The sequence below is a fragment of the Nannospalax galili genome, unplaced genomic scaffold (genome assembly GCF_000622305.1).
Source record: "Nannospalax galili isolate Female #2095 unplaced genomic scaffold, S.galili_v1.0 scaffold54, whole genome shotgun sequence".
NCBI classification, from domain to species: Eukaryota; Metazoa; Chordata; class Mammalia; order Rodentia; family Spalacidae; genus Nannospalax; species Nannospalax galili.
Genome location: NW_008341028.1, coordinates 305,177 through 332,083, shown reverse-complemented (window position 1 = coordinate 332,083; position 26,907 = coordinate 305,177). Strand labels below are relative to the sequence as shown.

The 26,907-nt window shown below is 35.8% G+C and overlaps 1 protein-coding gene across 4 annotated transcripts in view; it reads right to left on the bottom strand.

Moving 5' to 3' along the window:
* The window catches only part of Cdk13 (cyclin dependent kinase 13), a 112,728-nt gene that overhangs the window by 39,151 nt on the left and 46,670 nt on the right, over positions 1 to 26,907 (bottom strand). For all 4 annotated transcript variants that reach the window (XM_008836271.2, XM_008836269.3, XM_029564977.1 and 1 more), the window contains exons 3-7: positions 23,772 to 23,942; positions 22,000 to 22,139; positions 20,136 to 20,306; positions 2,534 to 2,723; positions 1,239 to 1,295 (exon numbers count right to left, since the gene is read on the bottom strand). In XM_008836271.2, coding sequence (XP_008834493.1) covers positions 1,239 to 1,295; positions 2,534 to 2,723; positions 20,136 to 20,306; positions 22,000 to 22,139; positions 23,772 to 23,942 — 729 coding nt within the window. The remainder of the gene's footprint in view (positions 1 to 1,238; positions 1,296 to 2,533; positions 2,724 to 20,135; positions 20,307 to 21,999; positions 22,140 to 23,771; positions 23,943 to 26,907) is intronic.

The following is a 26,907-nucleotide window of genomic DNA, read 5'->3' as shown; positions in this document are numbered from 1 at the left end:
TTATTTTGATATATCACAGTGAAAGATTTATCGTCCTCTTTTTTTTTTTTTTTTTTTTAAAAAAAAAAAAAAAAAAAAAAAAAAAAAAAAAATTGTTGTCCCATCATTGTGGCATCTATGTGACAACACACATGAACCTCAAAGACATTAAGTCAGGCACAGCAGACAAAAGCCACGTGATCTCACTTGTGTATGAAACCTAAAAACGTTGAATTCAGAGATGTATAGAGTCAAGCGTGGTGATTAGCAAGAGCTGTGTGGGTGAAGGTTTGGGGACTGCTCAAAAAGATATACAGTTTTGTGGAAAGAGTAAGTTCAAGACATTTAACTGTATGGCATGGCAAACAAAGAAATAATATATTCCTGAAATTTGCTAAGAGTGTCCTTACCCAAAAAGAAAAAAAAAAAAAGAGAATCTTACTCATTCTACAATGTATACATATTTCAAAATAATGTTGTACATAATAAGCATAATTTTTTATACCCATTAAAATTTCAGTTAAAGGAGAAAGCCAATTCATAAAGGATTTCTTAACAGATACACAAATCTGAAAAAACAAAACAGGAATGAGCTACACTGACTAGATTTATTAAACCCATTTAATCCCACAGCTTATTTACATAAAATCATTATTTCACAAAGTATTTCATTTTAAATTTCTTATTTTAATAAGAAAAGTCCTATTTCTTTACCACCAGAGACAAAGGGAACCAGTCAGATACACACCCCAATTTTAGCCAGAGAAGTTCCATCTTTCTCTATCTTATATACTGAACTTCCTCATAATTGCTTGTTTAAATAGTTCCAGGGAGTTGAAAAAAAAGACTACTGTAGATATAAGTAAAACAAAAAACAAAAAAGGTGAAGTCTAAAATAATAAAAACAAAGTTTGTAAATTTAAATGTACAATGTATAAAGCATATACTAAAGGTTTTACTGAATACAAAAATTATAAAGAACACCTTATTGTCTAGATCTGAATTAAATATCTAGGTATGAGCTTTAAAATTTTAAGTTCATTCCAGTCATATGTAAAGCTATATATTTTTATAGAACATATTTATCTGTTTTAAAAACCCAAAATTATTTTAAAATTGAATATATAAAATTATTAAAGCAAACTACTTTATTACTTTAAAAAAAAAAAGGGTGAATGTGTCTTTAAAGGAATCTATCTTCTAAATAGTTTCTTAAACTGAACTTAGTGTATACAATAATTCACTCAAAGTAGTCTTACCTTTCTTCAGAGCTATATAATCGAGCAAGTCCAAAATCTGCAAGTTTTATCTGCCCTCTGGTGGAAACAAGAAAAAAATGACAGGCATGATAAGAACACAGAAACTTTCATTACACAGAGGTACTACAGAAAAAGCCGAATCGTAGAAAATTTACAAGGTAACAATTGGCATTCTGCTTTGGGCAATTTGTTGTTGGATGACTCAAAATACTAGTAACAGCATCAAGGACAGAGTCCATCCAACAATCATTACTATCATTATTATTATGAGCATATTTGATATTCCCTATCTCCAAATTCCGAATATAAGATTCAACCAACTGTAGATCAAAAATTTTGGAGGGAGCATACTGTACTGAGAGGCAAACATTTTTGCGTGTTAATATTCCCTAAATAAGAGTATACCAAATATTTATTCATTCAAGACTTTAAATAATCTAGACAGGTACATAGGTTATGAACAATTACCATCTTATTTTATGTAAGGGACTTGAGATCCTTAGAGTTTGTTAAGAGGGTGCAGTGTAGGGGGTAGTTTAGAACCAATTCCCCAGGGAAAAGAACGGACTGGTACAGTATTATTTTAATAGTATTAGCATAATAGTATTTCAGGTACTGTTTCAGTTCCCATTTAGAAATTTATCTCAATAAAATAAATGAGAATTATTATTGTACAGGAATAAGAATACTTATTCAAGCCAACGGTGCTCAAGAACTAAATCAAATCACTTAAAATTTAAATATGTACCCTTATATACACTTTTTAAAGATTCACTTTAAACCTCTGATGGCTGCTTTTTTAAAAAAAATCTAAGTAACTTAGGACTGGAGAGATGGCTCAGCAATTAAGAGCACTGGTTGCTCTTTCAGAGAACCTGGGTTCTGTTCCCAGCAACCATATAGCAGCCAGTTTAATTCCAGTTCCAGGGGATCTGATGCCCTCTTCTGCCCTCCATGGGCATTGTACAACATGGGTGCACTTATATACATGTAGGTAATACATTCATACACACAAAATAAAAAAATCTTAAAATTTAGGAATGTAACCTCAAGATGTAATCACATTATTAATTAGATCCATTTCACATTATCTGGAAGAATACCAAACGAAAAAGCCATGTTACTGTATGTACATTACAAACCATTATAGGAACTTACTCAACACAACTTTAAAGGCAGTTAAAACAAATTGCAGTTTATTACACTAAAAATTTGAAGCAATCAATTAAATTTTAACAGAATGAAGGTATATATGTTATATGATACTTTAAACAAAGATAAGCTCATAACCATACCTATTATTTAGAAGGATGTTTGAACACTTAATATCCCTATGCAAAAAGTTTTTCTTATGACAATAATCCAGACCTTCCATGAGCTGTCTCATAAAAGACTTTATATGATTTTCATTAAAATGAACCAAGCCTGATTCCAGTAGTCCCATCAGATCATGGTCCATATATTCAAACACCAGATAAAATGCACCTAAGAATGAGAAGAGAATAAATCGTATTAAAGACTTTCATTCTTATGACCTATCTATAGTTTTGATTTTTAAAGATAAAGTATTAGCATGGAGGGATTAATCCTTTGAAAAAACTGCTATTTGGTTAACACATCTTTTCTCAAAATTTAATTTAATGTCTCAATAACACAAAAGAAGTGTATTTTTCCTCCTAAAGAATACACTAAAATCCACTCTGCTAATCTTCACATTGTACAGTTGTGAACTGTAATTAAATTCTTAACTATAATGAGAAAACTGTCTTTCAGCAGAAGCTGAATAAAATGAATGTAGTTTAAAGATTACAGGGCTACATTTTTTTTTTTTCGTGTTTTTGAAACATGGTCTCCCTGTAGTCCCAGGCGATCTGAAATTCACTATGTAGACCAGGCTGGCCTTGAACTCACAGAGATCCACCTGCCTCTGCCTCCCAGGTGCTGGGACTGCAAGTGTGTGCAACCACGCCCAGCTAAAGGGCTACTTTTAATAATGCTGCTTTTAATAAAAAATTGTAGGCCCAGACAGATGTTAGATGATTTCAAGTAAGCTTTCAATCAACATATAATTGGTTTATGTAAGACCTATTTGAAAGCATAAAAATTACAACTTTATGCAACCAGAGTATAGTCCTACTAGACAAAGCACAGTATGTACGCACATACAAACTTTGTAGCTATACTTGGATTTTTTAAATCTTGAAACTTAAATGGATCCAAAGTTATATAAAGAAATGCCACAAGTAAAGCTTTATTTAGTAAATCAAGAACAGAAAAACTAACAAAACTCATTGGATCATGAAATAAAGTAACATCATGACAAAAAAGACACCTTAACATAGCTCATAATCAGTTCCTAATTAAAAACAGCAAAGAACTTTTAGTCAAATTGCAATATAAGGATTCTTTTTAAAGTTTATTATAGTACCTCTCTGAAATCAATGACCAATGTCCTAATTAAAAGGCAAGTGTCAGGTGTTGTATATGATATAAATTAAATCTTCACTACTACTAATTCTATAGTGAACTTAATAAGCAAAATTTATAATAAATTACTCTAAGAGAAAAACTGCAATTACAGTTGTTGGCAGATGTGCTGATTATCTTCCTAAAAATCTAAAAGAATACAAAGTAGTTGGATTCAAAAATAACCTATATACCAAAAGTTAAGATTCCATATACATAACAAAAATTTGTTAAGAAAAGCTTCTAGGGGCTGCAAAATGGCTGTGGGTAAGAGCACTTGCTGCACAAGCCTGAGGACCAGAGTAAATCCCCAGCACCCATATAAAGGCCAGGTGTGCCTGTGACCCACATTGGGGAGTGGAGAAGGCAGACAGATCATGGGAGGTCACTGGCTAGCTAGCCTACCTGAAATGGCAGGCTTCAAAGAGAGACCTTGTCTCAAGGGATGCAAAGTGCTAGAGCAGGATGGCCTAAATGTCCTCCTGCTCAGGCCTCTACATGAGCACATACCGGCACCTGAACACACACATGAATTTGCCTCATATATGACACACACAAGAGATTTTAATGACCCCTCCAAAGTAGAGGAAAACACAAATAATTGACAAACTTTAAAAAAAAATCTATAAAATAATTTCAATGAAAGGACTGATGGGTTAGGTTTTATACTTGACAAAATAATTATAAGAAAATAAACCAGCTCATCAGTCAAAACATTGCTGAAAGTAAACACTTAGCCCTACAAAAGATTAGTATGCCTTGTCATATTTAGGGACAGAACAGTGGAATAAAATACACAACAGAACACAAATTAAAAGTACTTACCCAATAATTATGGAAACAGTAATTTCTATTTTATATCAGTGAAGAAAGAACAGACCAAACTAATTTGGATAAAATTATAACCCAGAGAGGTAAACAGTTACATAAGATTGTCCTCAAACTCCAAAAACAATAAAAAAAAAAAACCTAAACTAAGAAGCATCCTTATGCCAATTCTCCCTGTGTTAATTTATAAATTACGCAAAAAGCTCAATTTTTAAAAATATCAGTATGTGGTATGAATGAGAAATGGTCCCCATAGGCTCATGTGTTTGGACACCTGGTCCCCAGGTGGTGGCCAGTTTAGGAAGGCTAAGGAAGCTTTGGGAGGTAGAGTCTTGCTGGAGGAATCCATACATCATTGGGGACAGGCTTTGCAGTTAATAGCATGGCCCCACTTACTTTACTCCCTCTATACTTCCTGTGTGCAAATGAAATGTGGTGTGTCTGCTTCCTGGCTGCCAGGTCACCCTCACACTCCTGCTGTCATTCCTTCCCACCATGATGTATTCATTCCCTCTGGAACTGTGAACTAAAATAAAATCCTTTGTTCCCCAGTTTGCTTTTTGTCAGAGTATTTTGTCACAGAAACAGAAAGTAGTGAACATAAACAGTAGTTATTTTTCCCTACAATTATAATATTCATATTGAATAAATAATAGCAACACAAACACCTGAAAAACAAGAAAGAAGACATATAATGGCTCTAACATCATATTTAGAAGATGTAAATATTATTTAAAAATGTGATGTCTAGCCAGGCATGGTGGCGCACACCTTTAATCCTAGCACTTGGGAAGCAGAGGCAGGCGGATCTTTGTGAGTTCAAGGCCAGCCTGGTCTACATAGTAAGTTCCAGGACAGCTGGGACTACAAGGAGACCCTGTCTCAAAAAGACAAAAAAAAAGAAAAAACAATGTGATGCTTATAAATGAATATAAATTGGTTATAAAATAAAAGAGGAAATCTAAAACTATATTCCAAGTACACACTGAACTTTTACTGTAAGATAAAGATGAAAGGGATAGAGAGAGGGCTCAGTTGGTAAAGTGCTTCCACACAAGCATAAGATCCTGATTTCAGATTCCCAACACCCATGTAAAAGCCAGGCACAGTGACACATGTCTGTAATCCCAGTGCTGGGGAGATGAATACAGGCAGATCCCTGGAGTTCACTGGCCAGCCCATCTAGCTGCATGGATAAGCTACATGTTCAGTGGAAAACCCTGTCTAGAAAACTGAACTGGAAAACAAAGACACTTGATACTGATCTCTGGCATTCACATGCACACACATGTGCACACACATAGGAAAGTAGGTACCTGCACACACCCCACACACAAAGGAAACAAAGAGATAAAGATTTCAGTAGTATCATCTTCTTAGTAAGTAGTGGTAGGGTAACTGAATAGGCAGCTGTTAACAAGATAAAAATGGCCTGTCCTAACAACATCCACCAACATAAAGGTCAAATAAATCAGTAAATAAAACCATAAATATATTTTAGAGTTCCTTAAATAACCTGAGAGTCAGGGGAAATTTTCCCTAACAGTCAATGCCACAAAACAATTAAAATTGTTCACTGTGAATCCATAAAAATAAAAATCTGTCACCTTAGTATGCACCACTGTCACTAATCAGAAAAACAGGCAGAAAAACAATTTCCTGATCAGAAATCCTAGGGTGTGGGGGTCTGGGTTGGGGGGGCTAGTGAGGTGGCTTAGTAGGTAAAAGCAAAAAGTCAAGCAAGCGTAGCCACCTAAGTTCGATCCCCAGAATCCACACAAATGATAAAGAAGAAAACCAACTCCATAAAGTTACTTTTTGACCTCTGTACATGCACCGTGGTATGTGTCACCTTCCCCATCCCCATTCTCATGCACATACACAGTAATAAAATTGTTAAATAAAAAAGGAATCTACAGGGCTGGAGAGACGGCTCAGAGGTTATGAGCACTGGTTGGTCCTGCAGAGTACCTGGGTTCTATTCCCAGCATCCACATGATGGCTAACAACTGTCCGTAACTCCAGTTCCAGGGGATCTGATTCTTTCTTCTTACTTCCACAGTGTAGTTAAGAGTGTTTATATAATAACTGGAGAAAAGAATCAGTAAGCTCAAAGATAGGTCAATAGGAACTTCCAAAGTGATGAACAGAGAGGGGGAAAGCACCTAACGGGACAAAAGAGAATAACCAAGAACCACAGAACAATCACAAGATGTTAGTATGCATGCAAAGTACTATCCCAAAGGTGATGAGAGAAGGGGGCAGAGTATTTGAAGCAATAAGGAAATGAGAATGTCTCCCAAATTGTTGACAATCCCAGATGCTTTCTTATACAAGTGAAAAAAAAAAGATAATTTGAAGTTTGAAACATATGCAACACCTTAACAGGGAAAACTGCAAAATTCTAATGGAATAAATCACAGATCTAAATGAATGGAAAGGCATTTTGTGTATATGGATAGTAGTGTCAGATATCAGCTCTTTCTAGCTTAATTATACAGATTTAACACAATCTCAAATTTAAAATGTCCACCAGACAGCCAGGCATGGTGACGCACACCTGTAGTCCCAGCACTTGGGAGGCAGAGGCAGGGAGATCTCTGTGAGTTCAAGGGCAGCCTGGTCTGGAGTTCCAGGACAGCTAGGGCTACAAGGAGACCCTGCTTCAAAAAGACCCCTCTTTTTTTTTTTTTTAAAAAAAAAAAAAAAAAAAAAAAAAAAAAAAAAAAAAAAAGTCTACCACAGTACTCAATTTAAGACTTACTATAAAGCCATAATCATCAATGCATGATGAAGTTGGTGAGAAAAACATACAAGCAGACCAATGATACACAAGAAAAAATAACGGAAACAGACTCATAAAAAGCAGTCAAGTGGGGGTTGGAGACACGGCTCGTTAATCAAGAACACTGGGTCCTCTGCAAGAGGACCCAGGTTCGGTTCCAAGTACCCACACGTGGCAACTAATAAGGAACTTCCCCTAACTCCACTCCCAGGGGATAAATTCTATGTTGTTGAAATTTGAAACTTTTCTTTGAAAAATGAAAAGACAAGCCACAATTTGGGAGGAAATCTTTATCAGATTAAGTTTGGTTTCCAAAATATCCAAAGATTCCTTAAAACTACAATAAGACCCAACATGGCAGTGCATGTCTGTAATCTTAATTACTTAGGAGGATGAAGAAGAATCACCAAGTTCACGGACAACCTGGATTAAAGAGACTCTCAAATTAAAATTTAAAAAGGCTTGAGATGTAGTTCAGTGGTAAAAGGCTAGCCTAGTATGGAAGCAGGTTCAATCCCTGGTGAACTAACTCTACACTAAGAACACAAAGCACACAATTTTAAAATGGGCCAAAGTTCAAACAGACATCTCACCAAAGAAGATATAGGGAACGCAAACAAGCATTTGCAAAGAGCCTATGCACATTTACAGATAATTACCAATCACAAAGAGATATCACTACATATATATTCTATGAACGTTAGAATTTAAACTGCTACCTGAGAAAACAAAAATCAAATCATCTCTAATGCATGAATTTGCAAGACATTTATATATTAAGAGTCATTTATGCTTAAAATCTACAAATTAAAAGATTTCTTTTTGTGGCTCTGTCTTCTATCTATAATTAGTAACAAACACTTGTAGCTTTAATATAAGAGAAGGAAGTGAATTCATCTAATATAAAAATACTAAGCCGTACACTGTCTCTGAAGCTGAATTGGGATGTCTCTCCTCTCTCCTTTGCCCCTGGTTTTATTCAAGTTGAGGTAGACCAAAAGGAAGAAATTAACCCTACCTCTAGTAATAGTCCTCATCAATGACAACATAAACACTAAGGACACAGAGACCTAGTCTACATACCTAGCTTACTGCCGCCATCTAGCATCTAGAAGAATACCTGGCATTTAATAGAAAATCAATACTTGTTATACAATTTCTTCTAAAATTATTTAGGAATTTAACTTGAACATTTTTATTTACCCCAAGGTCAAATTCATAACTCTTATAAGTTAAAGAAAGTGGGAATGTGGGACAGATCAAGAAAAAAAACCTATAGCCTCCTTTTCCATTGGAATTAGAGGTTTATTTTAAAAACATTGAAATGGGTATGTGCACATTGCATATTACAAGAAACTGAGGTTGAAAATGGTAGTCGCAATAAAAAGAAATAAAAAAGAAAGGTTTTAATCATTTGTGTCAACTTGAAACCCAGAAGTATGCATATTATACCAAAAGGAGCCCAAAGAAACTTCTGGCCCTCTACCACAAAGCCATCTCTCCAGCCCCATAACTTTGCTTTTTAAAACTTTACCTACAAGTTCTTTTTCCTATAGTCATATTATTATCATCTTAAAAGCATACCAATTATGTTTAAGCAACTTGTATTTAGCTTAATTATGAGTGCTCCATCGAATTGCTATTATTCCCTGTAACAACTGCTCTAAGGAGCTGGGATATAGTGAGAAACATGTGCAACCTCAGTTATATTCAGGGACAGATGTAACTAGCAATAACATTTCAGGAATAGCACACTAATCCAGACTTTCTGATGTAATGGAATATACTGGGAGAGCAGTATAGAGCAATGTTTAAAATGAAGAATAAAGGTGTATAAAGTGCCTAAAGGGAATCTTGGATGGTAAGGTAGTTACTACAAAGTAATACAAGGTGCTAAAAGAACCTGAACTTGTCCATGTCAAAAATTCATTATTGGAGCTAGAGGTGGCTCAGCAGTTAAGAGCACATACTGCTCTTGTAGAGGGCCCAATTTCAGTATTCAGCATCCATGTGGTAGCTGCCAATAACTACAGCTATAAGAGATCCAACAATCTCTTCTGGTCTCTGGTCAGAATGCATATGCACAACCAACTACCATACATATAATTTTTATAAACTTTAATTATTGGCTATATTAAATATAAAACAATTCCAATTCACTTCTAAGAAAATGCATTTAAAGTCAAAGACCATTTTTTTAAAAAAGCTTTATAAAAGTTAAAAAAAAAACCATTCAATTCCTATTACCTCAACAACATGAAAGTGGACAAACTATACAAATGCATATTTGTTAGAAAATCCCCTTACATGCTAAAATAAGCACAAAACCACTAAGTCAAAATGTGGTGCCAAACCCTGAGAGGAAAATAAACTTGGACCCCTACACAAATGAAGGGGTGAGTGATCTGCCAGGAAGCAACTGTCAGAGACACTAAAATACTACCATTGGAACTGCTTTTTTATTTTTAAATGTTCTAATTATTATTTTTATTTTATGTGTGTAAGCGTATTGCCTGTATGCATATAAGTACACCCATGTCATGCAATGCCCATGGAGATCAGAAGGTATCAGATTCCCTGGAACTGGAATTATGAAAGGTTGTTAGCCACCATGTGGGTGCTGGGATTCAAACGAGGATCCTCTGAAAGAGCAGCCAGTGCTCTTAACTGCTGAACCATCACTCCAGCCACATTTAAATAAAAGTATCAGTGCAATTTTCCATTTAAATTTTAACAGGCTCTTTTTAAAATTTTTCCAATTTGATTTTTATTTATGTGTATTATGTTTGCTGTGTGTGTTTGCACATGTGTATGCAAGTGTCCACAGAAGCCGGAACTCAGTGAGCCACACCAACTTACATCCTCTGGAAGAGCAGCAAGTTCTCTGAACCACTGAGTCATCATCTCTCCAATCCCCACTGCCAATTTTTATTCCAAATATTGTATTTATTATTTTTATTTTATGCATCTGAGTGTGTTGCCTGCATGTAAGTGCCCTCATGTCATGCAATGCCCATAGAGGTCAGAAGAGGGCATCGGATTCCCCTGGCACTGGAGTTACAGGCAGTTGTTGCCCACCATGTGGGTGATGGGAATTGAATCCAGGTCCTCTGGAAGAGCAGCCAATGCTCTTATAACCACTGAGCAATCTCTCCAATCACCCCCCCCCCATTTTAATTTTAAATGACCATCAAATTGGCTGCAAACTTCCACCTGATTAAAGACACAGACTAACTCAGGGAAGAAAAAAAGTTAAGACATAAGCAGATTTAGGCCTGTAAATAAAGGAAGACCTTTATGAGAAAAACCTTGTATTTCTGAGCCATAGAAAGTCTGACTCTCACCAAATGGAATGAAGCAGATGCTATTGGTTTTGGGCAGTATTGTGGACTAAATACAGAGGCAAGAGCCTCTGAGCTCTTGCCTCTTGTACCACTGAGATAGAGGCCTGGCCAAGAACTTGGTTCCTTGAAAGCATCCTTATTTTCATATATATATATGAAAATAACCATGATCTTTTTACAGGAGAAGGAAACTTCTATATACCATAAATTAAAATGCAATATAAGGCTGTAACAACTAAGAAGGAGGCAGTAGAAATACAAAAGGATAAGTGCGAAAGGAGAGTCCAGAAGATGTCAGTATCAAATAAAACAATTTAAGTAGCAAAATGTTTTATCAAAACTGTAAGTGGAAAATAACATGGAAAAATATTCTTGCAAGGGTGGGGTGTAGCTCAATTGGTAGAGTGCTTACCCAGCATGCACAAAGCCATGGGACTGAAACTCTCAGCACTGCATAAAACAGTGTGATGGTATATGGCTGTACTCCCACTGCTCAGGTAGATAAAAGCAGGAGGAGAAGCAGAAGTTCAGCTACACAGCAAGTTGCAGGCCAGCCTGGGAGAGCCGGTCTCAAAAACAACAACAAATGGCCACACAATTCCATAGAAAGATTTGTAACCATGAAACATAAGAAAACAAAAGTTAGAGGTATGCAACAAAAATGGGAGAAAAAAAGATGACACATAAACATATGAAACACAAATGTCTAGGGCGACATAAACTTCCCTTAATCCTTACATAAATGTGAAAGGAACAGGCCACTACACAGAAACACAAAAGGGCTGGGCAAATGGCTCAGTGGGTAAAGCTCTTCCTATACAAGCATGAGAAGAGCATTCAGAGTCCCACCACCCACATAAATGCACGGTGAATATGCCGAAAATCCTAGCATCAGGGAAGGTTGCTGAGAGCATGCGGCAAACTAAGTCAAACAGCAAATCTGGGCTCAGGTCAGAAACCCTACACCTCAATATATAATGTGGAGCATGACAGAGAACATATCAGACCTCTGGACTCCACAAGCATCTAAACACACAGATGGGGTGCACACCACACAAACTCAGGAAAAAAAAAATGTTAGGAAAAAACGTTAAAATATCAAAATACACATAGAACCTCAGGAAAAGAAAATACATTTATTTCTCTTGGTGGGCAAGTGAGAAATCAGTAGTACACTGCATTTCAGGTAACTGAGCACTCATACAAAATTCTGATTAGAATATAAATTAGAATGCACTTTCTTGTAACCATTAACATGAAATGTATAGCTATATTGTTTAGCAAGCAATTCCACTTTTGTATCCTGTAGAAGTCCCAAATAAATACATGCACATTCACAATAAATGATGCTTATTAAAGCACTCACTTACCTAACCACACCTATGTGGAACGTCTAACAGAATAAAATTCACCAAAGTCACTGAGCTAGCTGTATAAAGTCACACAGGACATTTATTCTGCAGAACATTACCTATTTGTCTTTAATTCCATTAAAATAAATAACATATAACTTAAACACTAAATGCCTAGAAAGAAGCCAGAAGGGGAGAAGCCACCTACCTCTTCACTGTGGGGTGTATTATTTGCATTGGCTACATATGCATATAGTCCCCTAATACTTATGCGTTTCATTTCTGTATTCTACTGTTTTAATTAAACTTTTCCTGTTTGTTTTTATCCTATGGCTCTCTTTTTTCTTTCTAGTAGGTTAATCACATCTAGATATGAAGTTTTTTATATTCTTTTTAAATTTTTTTAAGTGTAATTATTTATATTGTGTGTACACCATAGCACACCTGTTAGAAGTTAGAGAACAACTAGCAAGGAGTCGGTTCTCTACTTCTACCATGTGGGTCCCAGAGATGAAACTCAGGTCATCAGGCCTGATGCAAGCATCTCTACCTGCTGAGACATTAGCCCGCTTTTTATTCTACTCAACAATCTCTATTACTTGAATCCTCTAAACTTTCAGAAAGTTCTATTTTGTATGTGGAAGTGGTGTGGAGGATGGTGTATGGGGGGAGGGTGTGTGGGGAGTGTGTGTGGCTTAAATATATAAGTGCACGTATGTGTGTGAGTGTACATGTGAAGATGAGAGGATACTGAGTGTCTTCTATCACTTTCTACTTTATACCCTGAGACAAGATTTCTCACAGAACCTGAAAAATAGCAACCCCACACAGCCTGGGTGGCTGGCCAACAAGCTCCCAGGATCTGCCTGTCTCTACCCAGCAATGCTGAGGTTACAGATGCTTGTGCAGCCCACAGCTTTTACATTGTGCTGGGGATTCATACCCAGGTCTTAATGCTTGCACAAGTGTTCTTACTAACTCAGCCATCTTCCTAGCCTCCAAAATTACATTTTTAAAGAGTAACTTCTGGTTTAAATATCTAAATGTCTGATCTCCACATAATGAATTGTATTACAGAACTAAAACCATTCATTTCTTCAAACCTCCATCCTCTCTAATTAAAATGATTAGTGATTTAATTGTATTCTTACATTCAACGTACCACCAACCTGTAACTATAGCTCTCACTGCTGTGCGTCACAGTACAAGCATTGGGCTATTACATTCAATGACCACAATAAACCTGTATGTTAGATATTACTTCCTTTTTCTAGATGAGGAAAACAGAGCACATAAAGAAGCAAATATTTTAAAAACATTTATAACCAAATTCACCATCTTAACCATTTTTACATTTGTAGTCCAGAGGCATTAATTACAGTGATACTGTGGTACAACCACCACTCATCTCCAGAACTCTTTTCATCTTGCAAAACTGGAACTCTTTACCAACGAATATTTGGTAAAAAGCCACATCCCTTTCTAATCTGTGGTAAACCACCAATCTACTTTCTGTCTGTATGAATTTGACCATCCCAGTCAAAGTATATAATACAATATCTATTCTGTTAAGAATAGCTTAGTTTCTTTAATATGATATCCTCAAGGTACATGAATGTTGTAGTATCATGTGTAAGACTGTCTTTCAATTTTAGAGCTCAACAATAACACCTAGATGCCTACTGATAATTACACTTATCAACTGGTTCTTCAACACAAAAAAAGCCTGAATTGTTTCTACATTTGGAATATTATGAATCATGTCATTATGGATGGGTTTTGAAATGTTTCTTTCAGATGCCAATTTCAAGTCCTTAGTGGTGGTATTTCTGGATCACATGGTAATTCTAGTTCTAATTTCCAAGAACCTCCAGTGTTTACAACACTAAGTAGTAGCACTAACGTTTCTAATTTACCCCCATCCTCACTGTGGATGTGAAGTAGTATATTACTGTGGCTTTGATTTACATTTCCCAAATGGCTATGATAATGAATTCTTGGCCATGTACATATGTATCTTCTTTGAAAAAAAAAATCTACTTGGAGTCTTTTAATCAGATTGTCTTTTTATTTAGTTTTTAAGTTTGTTTTGTTTTAATATTCTTGATATAAGTCACTGGTCAGCTATATGACTTATAAATATTTTTCTTTGACTTTCTGGGTTGATTTTCATTTCTTCATAGTATCCACTTTAATTCTGATGAGGTTTAATGTATATACATTTTTTCCTTTCTTGCTTATGTTTTTTGGTGTCATCCAGTAATGCTTAGCACTTTAGCCTAACCCAAATACTAAAGATTGACTGATTTCTTTGTGTGTGCAGATTTATTTCTGGATTCTCAATTCTTTTGTTGCTCCATAGTTTACCCTAATGGTAGCACCAGACAGTCCTGATTTTAGCTCTCCAGTAAAATTTAAAATCGAGGACTGTTAAAGCCTTCAATTTTCTTTTTCCTTCTAGGAGTTTTTTGGTTATCCCAGATCTCTTACATTTTCATATAAAATTTTTAACTTGCTTGTCTGTTTCTAAAAAGAAGCCACCTGACCTAGCAAAATGGCTCAGCAGATAAAGGAACTTGCCACTAAGTCTGACAACCTGAGTTTGATCCTCAGGACCCACATGGTGGAATGTGAGAATCAACTCTTACAAGTTGTCCTCTGACCCCTATACATGCGCATGGCATTCCATTCCCCCATCATATACATAAATAAATGTAATTTTTAAAAATTAAACATAAGTTAAAAAATGAAAGAAGACATATGTAATTATACCAGGGCAGTGATGGCTATGAAGACAGATTTGGAAAGAAGTTATCATCTTCTAAGCCTTGAAATAAAATATTTTCTGTTTATTTAATCCTTTTAAATTTCAGTGGTGTTTCCTGGTTTTGAAGTTATAAACCTTACATTTTCTCTTTATCAATTTATTCCTAGTTTATTCTTTTTAATACATTTTTGAATGTTCTGATTCATTTACTTTAATGTGTATGAATGTTTTGCCTGCATGTATGTAAGTGCACCTGTATTGTATGTACAAAGCCTACAGAAGCCAGAAGAGAGCACTGAATTCCCTGGAACTGGAGTTATAGATGGTTCTTAGCCACCATGTGGGTGCTGGGAATCAAACCGGAGTGCTCTGCAAAAGCAGCCAGTGTTCTTAACTACTAAACTACCTCTCTAGTTTATTCTTTAAAGGTTACTTATAGATTAAATTGCCTTGATTTCATTTTCGATTGCTCAATACTCATATACAGAACTGATTTTGCAAAATTGATCTTGTATCTTGTCATTTAGCTGAAATTAAACTCATTTATTACATCTTTTTTCCTAATCTGGGTACCTTTCATTTCATTTTCTAGTCTAACGTCTCTGGTTAAAACCTCAAGTACAAAGTTAAAATAGGAGCAATAAAAAAGATCTCCTTGCTTTTTTTTCTTTTCTTTTTTTTTAAATAAATGCTTTATCAGCTGAAGTAGTTTCCTTCTAGTCCTAATGACTAGGTATACTACCCTGTATCTGAAAGTATACAGCAGTGCCCTTCTTTATTGCCAGTGCCCTTCTTTAACTTAGTCCAAAACCACTAAATTAAAAAAATAGAAAAAACTGCTTCCTGTGCATGCTTCAAGATGTGAGCGATCACTCCTCTTTATGTTCCGACCACCTCTTACCATGCCTCCCCACCAAGATGGATTCTGATTCCTCTGGAACCATAAGTTCAAATAAACTCCTTTCTATAAGCTGCTTTGGTCAGTGCTTCTATCACAGCAACAGCGAAGTAACTAATATAGGTCAGTACGTTAAGGAACCCATTTTTAATTTTACCTTTTATTAGTTTGAATAATCACATGCATCTACTAGACTAGCCAGCTCAGGTCTAGAAACTGACAGAGTAAACATCTGTGGAATGAAAGATGACCACATTAGTCAATGCTCCTCTTTTCCCAAACCTTCTAAGATAAAAACAGTACTAGAATATGGAAAGGAGTTCTTTGATTTAAAAAAAAAAAAAAAAACCTAGTGTACTTTTAAGCAAGGTATTCTTTAAAGACTATGTACCAACTCCACTGCCTTGTAGAAAGTTACATTATAGCAATCACTGATGAGAATGTCCTTTCTCTGGCTATCCAGATCCACCTACATTTATCATAGTACTTAGCTGAAGGAATTGTCTCACATCTAAATTTATTAATTCAAAAGCTAAAGACAATCATGTACTGCCAGACTTGGTGACACACACCTTTAATCCCAGCAGAGGCAGGTAGATCTCTGTGAGTTGGAGGCCAGCTCAGTCTACATAGTAAGTTTCAGGGCCAGCTGGGGCTATAGGGAGACCCTGTCTCAAAAACAGACAAATACATACATACATACATAACATACATACATACATACATACATACATACATACATACACACACACACATATATATATATATATAATTAAGCACTGGAGATTAGGAATACAAATAGACTAAAATTCAGTGTCTGCTTTCAGAAACTCAGTAATATATATAAAAATACAAGTATGCAAGATTGCCTAATACTCCAGGCAGTGATCAAAGACCACAGGGAAATGATGTCTGACCACTTCTTTCCTGAGCCAACTGAATCAAACACAGAGACATTACCAGAAGTATTTACTATGGAAAAATGTTTACTTGGTTTTTAGGAAAATTCAAAATTAACAGTGCTCATATTTCCTCATGACATAAATATTGATGCTGGAAAGCAGTAAGCTAAATGAATGTATATGTAACAATCATAATACTTGGATTTCGTTTGTTTGGGATACACCTTAATAATTTCAAGTACCAAAACATTATTTTTTTAAACATTTTATTTAAGGGACTGGAGAGATGGAGAGCACTGGCTGCTCTTGCAGAGGATCAGGGTTTGAAAACACTTTACGTGTCTGAGTGTATCGCCTGTATGTAAGCGCACCCATGTCATACAATGCTCAAGGAGGCCAGAAGAGGGTGTTGGATTCCCCTGGAACTGGAGTTAGGGACGGCTGTTAGCTGCCATGTGGATACTGCTCTTAACTGCTGTTTTCATTTGGGGAGGGGCCTCTTTTTTTTTTTTTTTTTTTTTGATGTAAGGTCTTCCTGTAAGTCCCAGCTAGCCTGAAACTCACTATGTAGACCAGGCTAGACTCCCATCTCAGAGAGATTCATCTGTGTCTGCTTCCCAAGTATTAGGATTAAAGGCATATGCCACCACATCCAGCTCAAAGCATTATTTTTAATTAATTAAAAAAAATTTTTGGTCTTTTTGAGACAGGGTCTCCCTGAAGCCCCAAGCTGACCTGGAACTCACAGAGATCCGCCTGCCTAGGCCTCCCACAGGATTAAAGGTGTGCACAACCATGCCTGGCTAAAACTTTTTTTTTTTTTTTTTGAGACAGGGTCTCCCTGTAGCCCCAGCTGGCCTTGCACTCACTATGTAGACCAAGCTGGCCTTGAACTCACAGGGATCTGCCTGCTTCTGCCTCCCGAGTACTGGGGATTAAAGGTGTGCGCCACCACACCCGGCTGAGTAATATCATTGCTTTGAACTTTCCTGTTTTTCAATCTGAGTAATTTTACACCTTGAGAGATGGGCATCAAAATAAATAAAAACCTGTATTTTGTGAAATGGAATGCTAGGCACTGCAGAAGAACCAAAGCAAAACAAAGGCTTCAAAGTATAATTTGGTAAGGAAAATATATCATGAACAAAGTACAATACAAGGAAGGCTATGAACACTTCTTTTGGTAGTACCAGAAGTCTTTTCAAAAGTGTTATTAAAATTTGGACATTAATAAACAGAGCTCACTATTCATTCATCAATTAGACATTTAGCATCTTCTGTATCCAGTGCTAGGTGGGGTCACAACAAATAATAGGTATGGGAAAAATAAGCATTAGGCTAAGTACTCTTAGCTACTAGAAGTTTATTGTTTTACTATTGGGGGGAGTTATTTTATCTTTAAATTTTTTATATATTATTGTTATTTTATGTATATGAGTGTTATGCCTGCATGTAAGTAAATGCACCCGTGTCATGCAATGTCAGTGGAGGACAGAAGAGGCTGTCGGATCCCCTAGTACTGGAGTTACGGACAGTTGTTAGCTACCGTGTGTGTGCTGGGATTCAAACCCAAGTCTTCTGCAAGAACAGTCAGTGTTCTTAACCACTAAGCCATCTCTCCACCCCCCTAGGGGTATGTATTTTAAATTGTGTGTGTATATGCAGTGTAAACTGCAAAGGCTGGATAAATTAGGCCTCTCACTGTAGCCAGGTGTGGTGGTGCACACCTTTAATCCCAGTACTTCAGAGGCAGAGGCAGGCAGATCTCTGTGAGTTCCAGGCCAGCCTAGTCTACATAGGGAGTTCCAGGCCGGCCAGCTGCGGCTACAGGGAGACCCTGTCTCAAAAAAAGACCAAAAAAATAGCCTCACTAAATGAATGAAGAAATACTCAGGCAAAGAGTTTATGGGAAGAAATCTTTCAAACTTTAGTCTCTGTGTGTGTGTGTGCATGTGCGTGTGTGTGTGTGTGTGTCTGTGTCTCTGTCTCTGTCTGTGTCTGTGTGTGTCTCTGTTAAGGGTAGGAAAGCAGCATAAGGAGTAAGTTGAGGGCATGAAAATTTACTGGCATATTTGTAGACCTCAAAGACCAATGTGACTGAAGCTTGGTATATAATCAAAAAGGGCAAAATTGGGATTGAAAAAGTAGGCAAGGAGGTGATCCTACAGATAAAAAACGGGAGGCTCAGGTATGTTACAAGAAGAACAAATATACTAATTTGTCTATTACACAATTAAATGCAAAACAAATTACATTTGTACTATATACTTCACGGTTACAGTCTTAATCCAATTTTACTACACGGTAAGAAAGCTAATGGTTCCCTTTTACGGATGAAAAGAAAACAGGATCTGAAGACCTAAAAGCCTTACTAATAAGATAACAATGCTAATAAGCAAGTTTCAAATCCCAGACATTTTAACTGAAGTGAAACCATACCTTTCTACTATGTAATCAGAAGCAAAGAAAAGTAAGGTTAAGACAACAAACCACATCAAATGTCAAGCTAAGAAATATGGGCTTTAATAGTGAAAAAAAACTAGTAAAAGGAATATTTAGGATGATTCAGTCTCTACACTGCATACAGAGTACTTTTTTAATGTATTTATTATTTTATGTGCATGAGTGTTTTACCTGCTTATATATTAAGACCTGTGTCATGCAATGCCCATGGAGGCCAGAAGAGGGTGTTGGATCCCCTGAAACTGGAGATTATAGTTATTAGACTCTACTAGCAATTGAACCAGGTCCTCTGGAAGAGTCAGTGCATTTAAGCTGAACCATCTCTTCAGCCCCACATACAGGATTCTTTTAAACAGAAGTTGATTTATACAACATAATTACCATGTGTTATATCAATTCTTTTAAAACAGTATTCCTCAAAAGAGTAAGACTGTGTGTAGGTGTAGGCAGTGAGATGACTAAATACAATTTTCAGTCATAACATACTGTGCTAGTAAATTTTTTTTGTCAACTTGACACAACAAAAACCTGGGAAGATGGTACCTGAATTGAAGAGTTTCCTAGATCAGAATGAATGGTCAGTCTAAGGGTATGCCTGTAAAGCAATGTTCATACACATAAAATAAAAATAAAAAATAAAATATTTTTTTAAAGAACAACCAAAACAGGTGTTTTTCCAAGACCCGCAGGTCGCTCAGGCTGGCTTCAAACTCGTGGCAATCCTCCTGCCTCAGCTCCCGAGAGTGAAAATTGCAGGTGTGGGCCGCCCTGCGCTGGTCTGCAGCTGCCCCAGGGCAGAGTTCACTCGTGCTAAGGACCGTGCGTTTATCCCTGTCTATAATGCCATGAATTATGTATAGGATTGTGTTAACAAATGGAAATAAAATGATAGCTATTTTTTAAATTTCAAAAAAAAAAAAAAAGAACAACCAAAATATATAACAGTTCTTTAAATCTACTAAATTTTAAAAAGTTTAACATTAAGGAATATTTTTATTTAGCCAATACTGAATGGTCAGCATCAATTAATAAAATCTTTAAGTTAGAAATACCATGAATGCAAAGAACTGGTTATTAAATTTACATGTGTACCTTTATCCTTCTTAAAATCCAAAGCATCTTCTTTATCAGTCACTATTTCCTTCATATTGATGATACTCTGATGGGTAAGTTGCCGCAGAATTTTAATTTCTCTAATTGCTGTAATTGGAAAGCCCTCCTTTTCATTATCCAGACGTACTTTTTTTAAGGCTACCATTTCTCCTATTAGAAAGTTAGATAAAATCAGGGTGTTAGCAAAAGCTTTAAATTCATTTTAACACAATTTCTGTTCCTACTTCTTCAAATTATAATTCACAAATTATAGGTTCCAACATACCAAATAATATTTGCAAGTCAAGAAATTAAGTCTCTCAGTTATCTAGTCATGACAATGAGGTTCAAAATATCTCAAAAGTATGTCTTATACTGCCATATAATTTAGGCATGAGTTGCTTTTTATCAGATAAGATTTAATTAACACCACACACACACACAACATTTATTAGAGGTTGAGTATCCTTTATCTGAAAGGCTTGGGACCAGAAATGTTTAAATTTGGGTGGATTTATTTTCATAGACTTAATAGGCTGGGCATCGATTGGTAAATATTCATTGTTAACAAAGGTGTGTTCATTTCAATTCTCTGGAGAAAAAAAAAAATTACAAATTTTCTAAGGTAAAGAATATCATCTCAATCATTAAAACATTCATTTTTTAATGAAGTTTTCCTATGATGTAGTGTGTTTTCTTATTTCATTAAAGTTTTCAGAAGTTAAAAATCTAATCTTTCTGATACCATCCTATAGATATCAATTATTACTCTGTGTTTCTATGTTCTAGCTGCTTCCATCACTTTCTAACCATCCTCCCCTATACTAAATGGCATCAAGTAGCTGGCAATTTTCAATTTTCATCTTGGTTTATGTGAAAAATAAGTAAACAAAGATCAGGCGCTAGGGAGATGCCTCAGTGGTTAGGAGTACTTGCTGCTCTTTGCAGAGGAACCAGGTTCAGGTCCCAGCACATACACTGCACCTAACAACATCCATAACTCCAGTTCCAAGGGAATTGAACGCACTCTTCTGGCCTCTGCAGGCATTACATGTGCATGGTGCACTTACATACATGCAGGCAAAACACTCACAAAATAAATTAAAAAGATTAAATGTTAATTCTATGATTATTTAGTAAAATACATAGCTTCTGTTACTTTCTCTCTTTTGAGGTCTTTCAAAACTTGTTTCCTAGGTTCTTGATTATGTTCTGAAATATAAAGGTGTTGAATCTGGCCTATAGGGATAACTTCTACAGAGGGAAAAAAACTGGCCAAAAGAAAATTGTTATGTGAGACTTAATACAAAATAATTTACTACTAATACCAATGTCGAGCATGGTGGCAACTGCCTGCAACCCCAGCTCAAGGGGCTGAGACAGTGGGATCTCAGCAATTTGAAGCCAGGCTGGATTATATACTAAGACCTCGACAGTCACAAAAAAAGCCAATACTTTTGCCTATCTACTAATATTTTAATAATTATTCACCACAAAAGGAAAATATCCCTAAATTCCAACAGACAGCCCATCACAAATACTGAAGAAACATTTTTAAAATATCTACATTTATACACCCGTATGTTCTCATGCTATGTAGGTGTGCACACAGGTAGGTGCACATACAAAACAATTAAGACTAAACAAGAGCACAAAGAATTTTATTTCTTTGGACCTGTAGCCCCAGCTGGCCTAGAACTCACTATAGAGCAGAACTCACAGAGATCTGCCTGCCTCTGCCTCCCACGTGCTAGGAATAAGGCGTGCGCCACCACACCTGGCTTCATTGGACTTCTTAAAAACTATACATTAGAAGAGAAGCAGAAATTAAGCATACATCGATCCAACCTTGGTGTTTTCTTACCGGTGTCTTTATCCCTGGCTTTGTAAACTTGTCCGTAAGTACCTTCTCCAATAATTCCAATGATATCAAATTTATCCACGCAGCGTTTTCCCCAGTCAATATCTTTTTCTTTGATTTCACCATAGCGAGGCCCACATATTCTATTAAATACAATTCTTAAGTTTTTATAGGCAATCAAGCAAATTGAATGCAGTTTAATATTCAATATCCACCCTACCCAATCTTAAATCCTTCATTTTCCCCTATCCTTGCATGGATGTGAACATCGATGTAAGAAATAATTACACTGTGTGTCGATATTATGTTATCATAAAAATAAATTGATAATAAACTGATTTCTAAATGCTGACTCTTCTGCAGTACTTAATGAGGAGAAGCAATAGTACTTCTATGAAGGGCTGTTAGACATCTAACTTTTCTTTTTTTTTTTTTTTGAGACAGGGTCTCCCTAGCCCCAGCTGGCCCTGGAACTCACTATGTACACTAAGCTGGCCTTGAATTCACAGAGATGCGCCTACCTCTGCCTCCCAGGTGCACCACCACACCTGGCTAGAAATCTAACTTTTCCGCAAATGAAGAAAACCAACATTACTAGAAAGAGTCAAAGTTCTCTAACCAACCTCCATCATTTTACTTTTTTTAATGATTCTATGTGTGCATGCATGTACACATATACATATAGTATATGGTTATGAACATTAACAAACACTATAAAACTTATTGACAATTTTAGACTTGTAGCAGGATAAAATCATCATAAAAATATAAAGATTTTGGGGGCTAGAGAGATGGCTCAGTCATTAAGAGCACTGACTGCTCTTCCAGAAGACCCCAGTTTGGTTTCCAGCACCCATATGGCAGCTAATTGCCATCTCTACTCCAGTTTCAGGGAATCCAACGCCCTCTTCACGCTTCCGCAGACACTGCACACATGTGGTGCATTTACACACACAAAGGCAAACACTCATATACATGAAATTAAAAAGTTTCTTAAAAAAAAAGATTTTTCATAACTATAAAGTACTGATATAATCGAGTATCCACACTTAGGTAGAGATAAATGTGACTGAAATCACACATTATTTAAAAATGTTACTTTTCATATTGCAGACAATCAACCACAGAATTCAGGAATAATTACAGCCACATACCAGCCTCATATATTTTAATTAGATGGTATCTGAACAGCAATTCTAAATGAGATCTAGTCCTCAAATTTTACACTTTTCTTTAGTTTGTTTTATTTTTCTTTTTAAAGCATCAGTTTTTAATTTCCTTAACTCACAGGTTTTAAGGAAAAGAATTCTATCAGATATTGAATATATTCACTGAAGCTTCATCCACTCCATGTTGCAAAATTCCATTCCATCTCTAAACTAGAATGGATCTAGTTTTAGAGAAAATGAGGAGCTACAAGCAAAGGAAACATTGCCCATGACTAATTCTGTCTGATCTCATTGAATGCTGCTTTCCATTTGCTCAATATTAATAATGGTTTTATATTACTTAGCTATCTTGATTAAAGAAATCGTCTTTGATACATGCAATACCCCCAAAAGTAATAATTACAAAATGCAATAAAATTTCATTTGGCTTTATTAGTCACTATAAGTAAAAACTACTTGTGAAAATTTGTTTCAAAACTCTAATCCATGTATGTGTTCAAAAAAATATATACTTTTCATTTTAAAATCTTAGTTTTGTTTTGTAAGTTTATAATGATCCAAGATCATTTCAGGCCAGTTTAAAATATGTAGAAAGCAAGCACATACTTAGGCCTCCTTTTACTGTGCAGTTGTGTTGCTGTTTTCTTTTCCTCTGGACTCTTTGAAAGATCATCTCCTCCTGGTAGCTCAGGGGGCAGTGGTAAATCAGCAAGCAGACATCGGAGTTTCTTTTCCACTTCTTTTTTAACTGCTTTTACAGAAATGTTGCCTCTTAAGCTAAAAAAAAGGGGGGGGGTCACACAAAGCACAAATATTTGATTACATAATAAAAATATGGTCACCTTTTAAGATCTTAAGCAGCATGCAAAGGCTGGACATATTTCATATTATTTCACACTGCAAGTCCAGCTAAATTAATACACTATTCAACTGCAAAATAAATTTAGGGGTAAAAATTACACAATGAAGTTAAAACTATGGAAATATGTACAAAGTATAGACTTAGTTAATAGTAATGTATCAATACTGACTCACTGAAACAAATACTAAGATACTAGTAAAAAGGAAAGTGGGTGCAAGGTGAATGGGGACCTCACAATATCTCTGAAACTTCTGCAAATGTAAACCCGTTTTAAAAAATAAACTTTAGGGAGCTGGAAAGAAGGTTCAGTGGGTAAAGTCCTTGGTGTGAAAAAATGGGGGCCTCAGCTGAAATCTCTAGAATCCATGCAAGGCTGGGCATAATAGCCCAAGTCTATATTACGAATGCTCCTAAGGAGAGAATCCCAGGAAGCGTAGGGGACGGCTTGCCGGGTGTATACAGTGCAGCAGCAAAACAATAACGAGAACCTGCCTCAAACAGGATAAAAGTTGAGGACGAGCACCAATGGTTGTCCTGACCTCCACAGGCACACCATGACATGGACATGCCAACAAACACATACTTACATGCCCACACGATACACACACAAATAAAAAATAAAGTTCATATTAAAAATTATGTAGCTTTGGCCTGGCATGGTGGCACACACATCTTTAATCCTAGGACTCAAAAGGCAGAGGCAGGCAGATCAAGGCCTGTAACTTACATAGCAAGTTCCAGGCCAGTTGGGGCTACAGAAAGACCCTGTCTCAGAAAAATAAGTAAATAAGTAAATAAATAAGTAAATAAGTAAATAAATAAAAAGTAAATAAGTAAATAAATAAAAATAAACAAGGTAAATAAGTAAACAAGTAAACAAACAAACAGAATCTACAAACTGAAAATCAACTAATGATGCTTTGCAAAAAACCTCAATAATTCTGTAACACTTGATTTCGTCTGAAGACACACTGATGTTTTCTTGTAAATAAATGACATCACATGCTAGAAATAGCACTATTACCTTGTCCATTTACATAACCAAACAACTAATTCAATAGTAATTCTTTTTCAGTGTCCATTTTTCTAAATTACACAATGATTTCTCTAAAAAATTTTTAAAGACACTTGCATGAAATTACAGATGAGCCGTTAGTCCTATCCTTTATATAAATACCTGAAGAGCTGTGACCTTTAAACTACATCCTTTTTTAAGAAATATTTTATTTATTAGTATGAGTGTATTGCCTGCATGTGTGTGAGTACACCATGTCATGCAATGTCGCAGAGGTCAGACAAGGGCTTCAGATTCCCCTGGAACTGGAGCTATGGACATATGGACAGTTCACAGCCCCCATGTGGGTGCTGGGAATCAAACCTGGGTCCTGTGCAAGAGCAGGCAGTGCTTTTAAACACTGAGCCATCTCTTCAAACCCTAAACTACATCTTAACTTGGCAATTGAGGATTTAAATTTTCCAAGATACTGCAACATCTGTTGTCTCATTATGACATGTTAAAAGAGAATCTTTTAATGATAATAAAATTTGGATTTTACAAACTTTTACACAAGTTTTGAATTCAGTAATGGGAAAATTTAGTAAGACTATGCTGCTGTGATCCAAAATAGGTAAACATGCTACCAATAAAAACAATTTTATTTTGGTTTCATTTTCAATTCCTGTTAAACAATTTATTGTAAAGCAAAAAGGTCCCTTCAATATCATAAGCTAAAAACTACTTACCAAAAATCAGGGTAAAATTATCATTTTTCTTCATAACCCTGTTACTCTCTAGTAGGTTGTGTTTGGTTGGTTTTTGAGACAGGGTCTCACTATGTAGCCCTGGCTGGCCTCAAACTCAGAAATCTGCCTGCCTCTGCCTCTGCCTCTGGAGTGCTCTGTCTCTCTAGAAGATTCTTTAACAGGTAAAGCATATAAGGAAACTGATTTGTAAACTTATAAGCAATAAGATAACATGCAATATGAAAAGTGTTTCCAGAGTAATGTGTTAGCTAAAGGTTTTCTAAACCATGTTTGAAACACATTGTCTAAAACTCTGCCTATTTAAAATAACTTACTTAGAAATCTGTAACCTCTAACTTTTAATTAAGGTTTTAGTCAAAATTCTCATTTTTCTCAAGATTCAAATTTTGATTGGGGTGGAGTGTAAAAGTCTTAACTTCACCTTTTTTTTTTTTTTTAAACATAAAGGACAACCTCTTTCAACAACTACATTAAAGGAATCACCAGATGTTACAATCCTAGAACATTATATAACTAAAACAAAGTCGTGTCATTCCCCCCCCCGTCCCCCCCCCTTTCTTTTTGAGACAGGGTCTCCCAAGGTGGCCTGGAACTCACAGATCACCTGCCTCTGCCTCCCAGGTGCTGGGATCAAAGGCATGTGCCACCACATCTGGCAAAAACAACGTATTTTTTTTACTGAATATTTTCAACAACTAAATAGAAAATGTTTATAGTTTTTCAGTACACTACAATACAACAAAAATAAATAAAATGCCTTAACAAGAAGTGTATAAGACTAATGGAGAAGGAAGTTTAGACTGAAGAACATAAGCCTAGATCTGAAAAAAATGCAGAGATGTTTTTGCATGAGAAACTAGTAAAGTTGTACATCTCAAAATTATTACACCCAAAAGTCGCAAATAAAAACTAAACACTAAGCCAAAATTTTCAAAATGCAACTTAACAAGTTGACTGACAGTAAATTCTGTCTATAAATAAAAGCAAAATCACTCTCTTTTAAAGTATTGTATTTATTATTTTTTATGTGTATGGGTGTATGTATATGAGTGTATTGCCTTCATGTAAGTGTACCCCTGTTGTGCAATGCCCATGGAGGTGAGAAGGGGTCTTGGA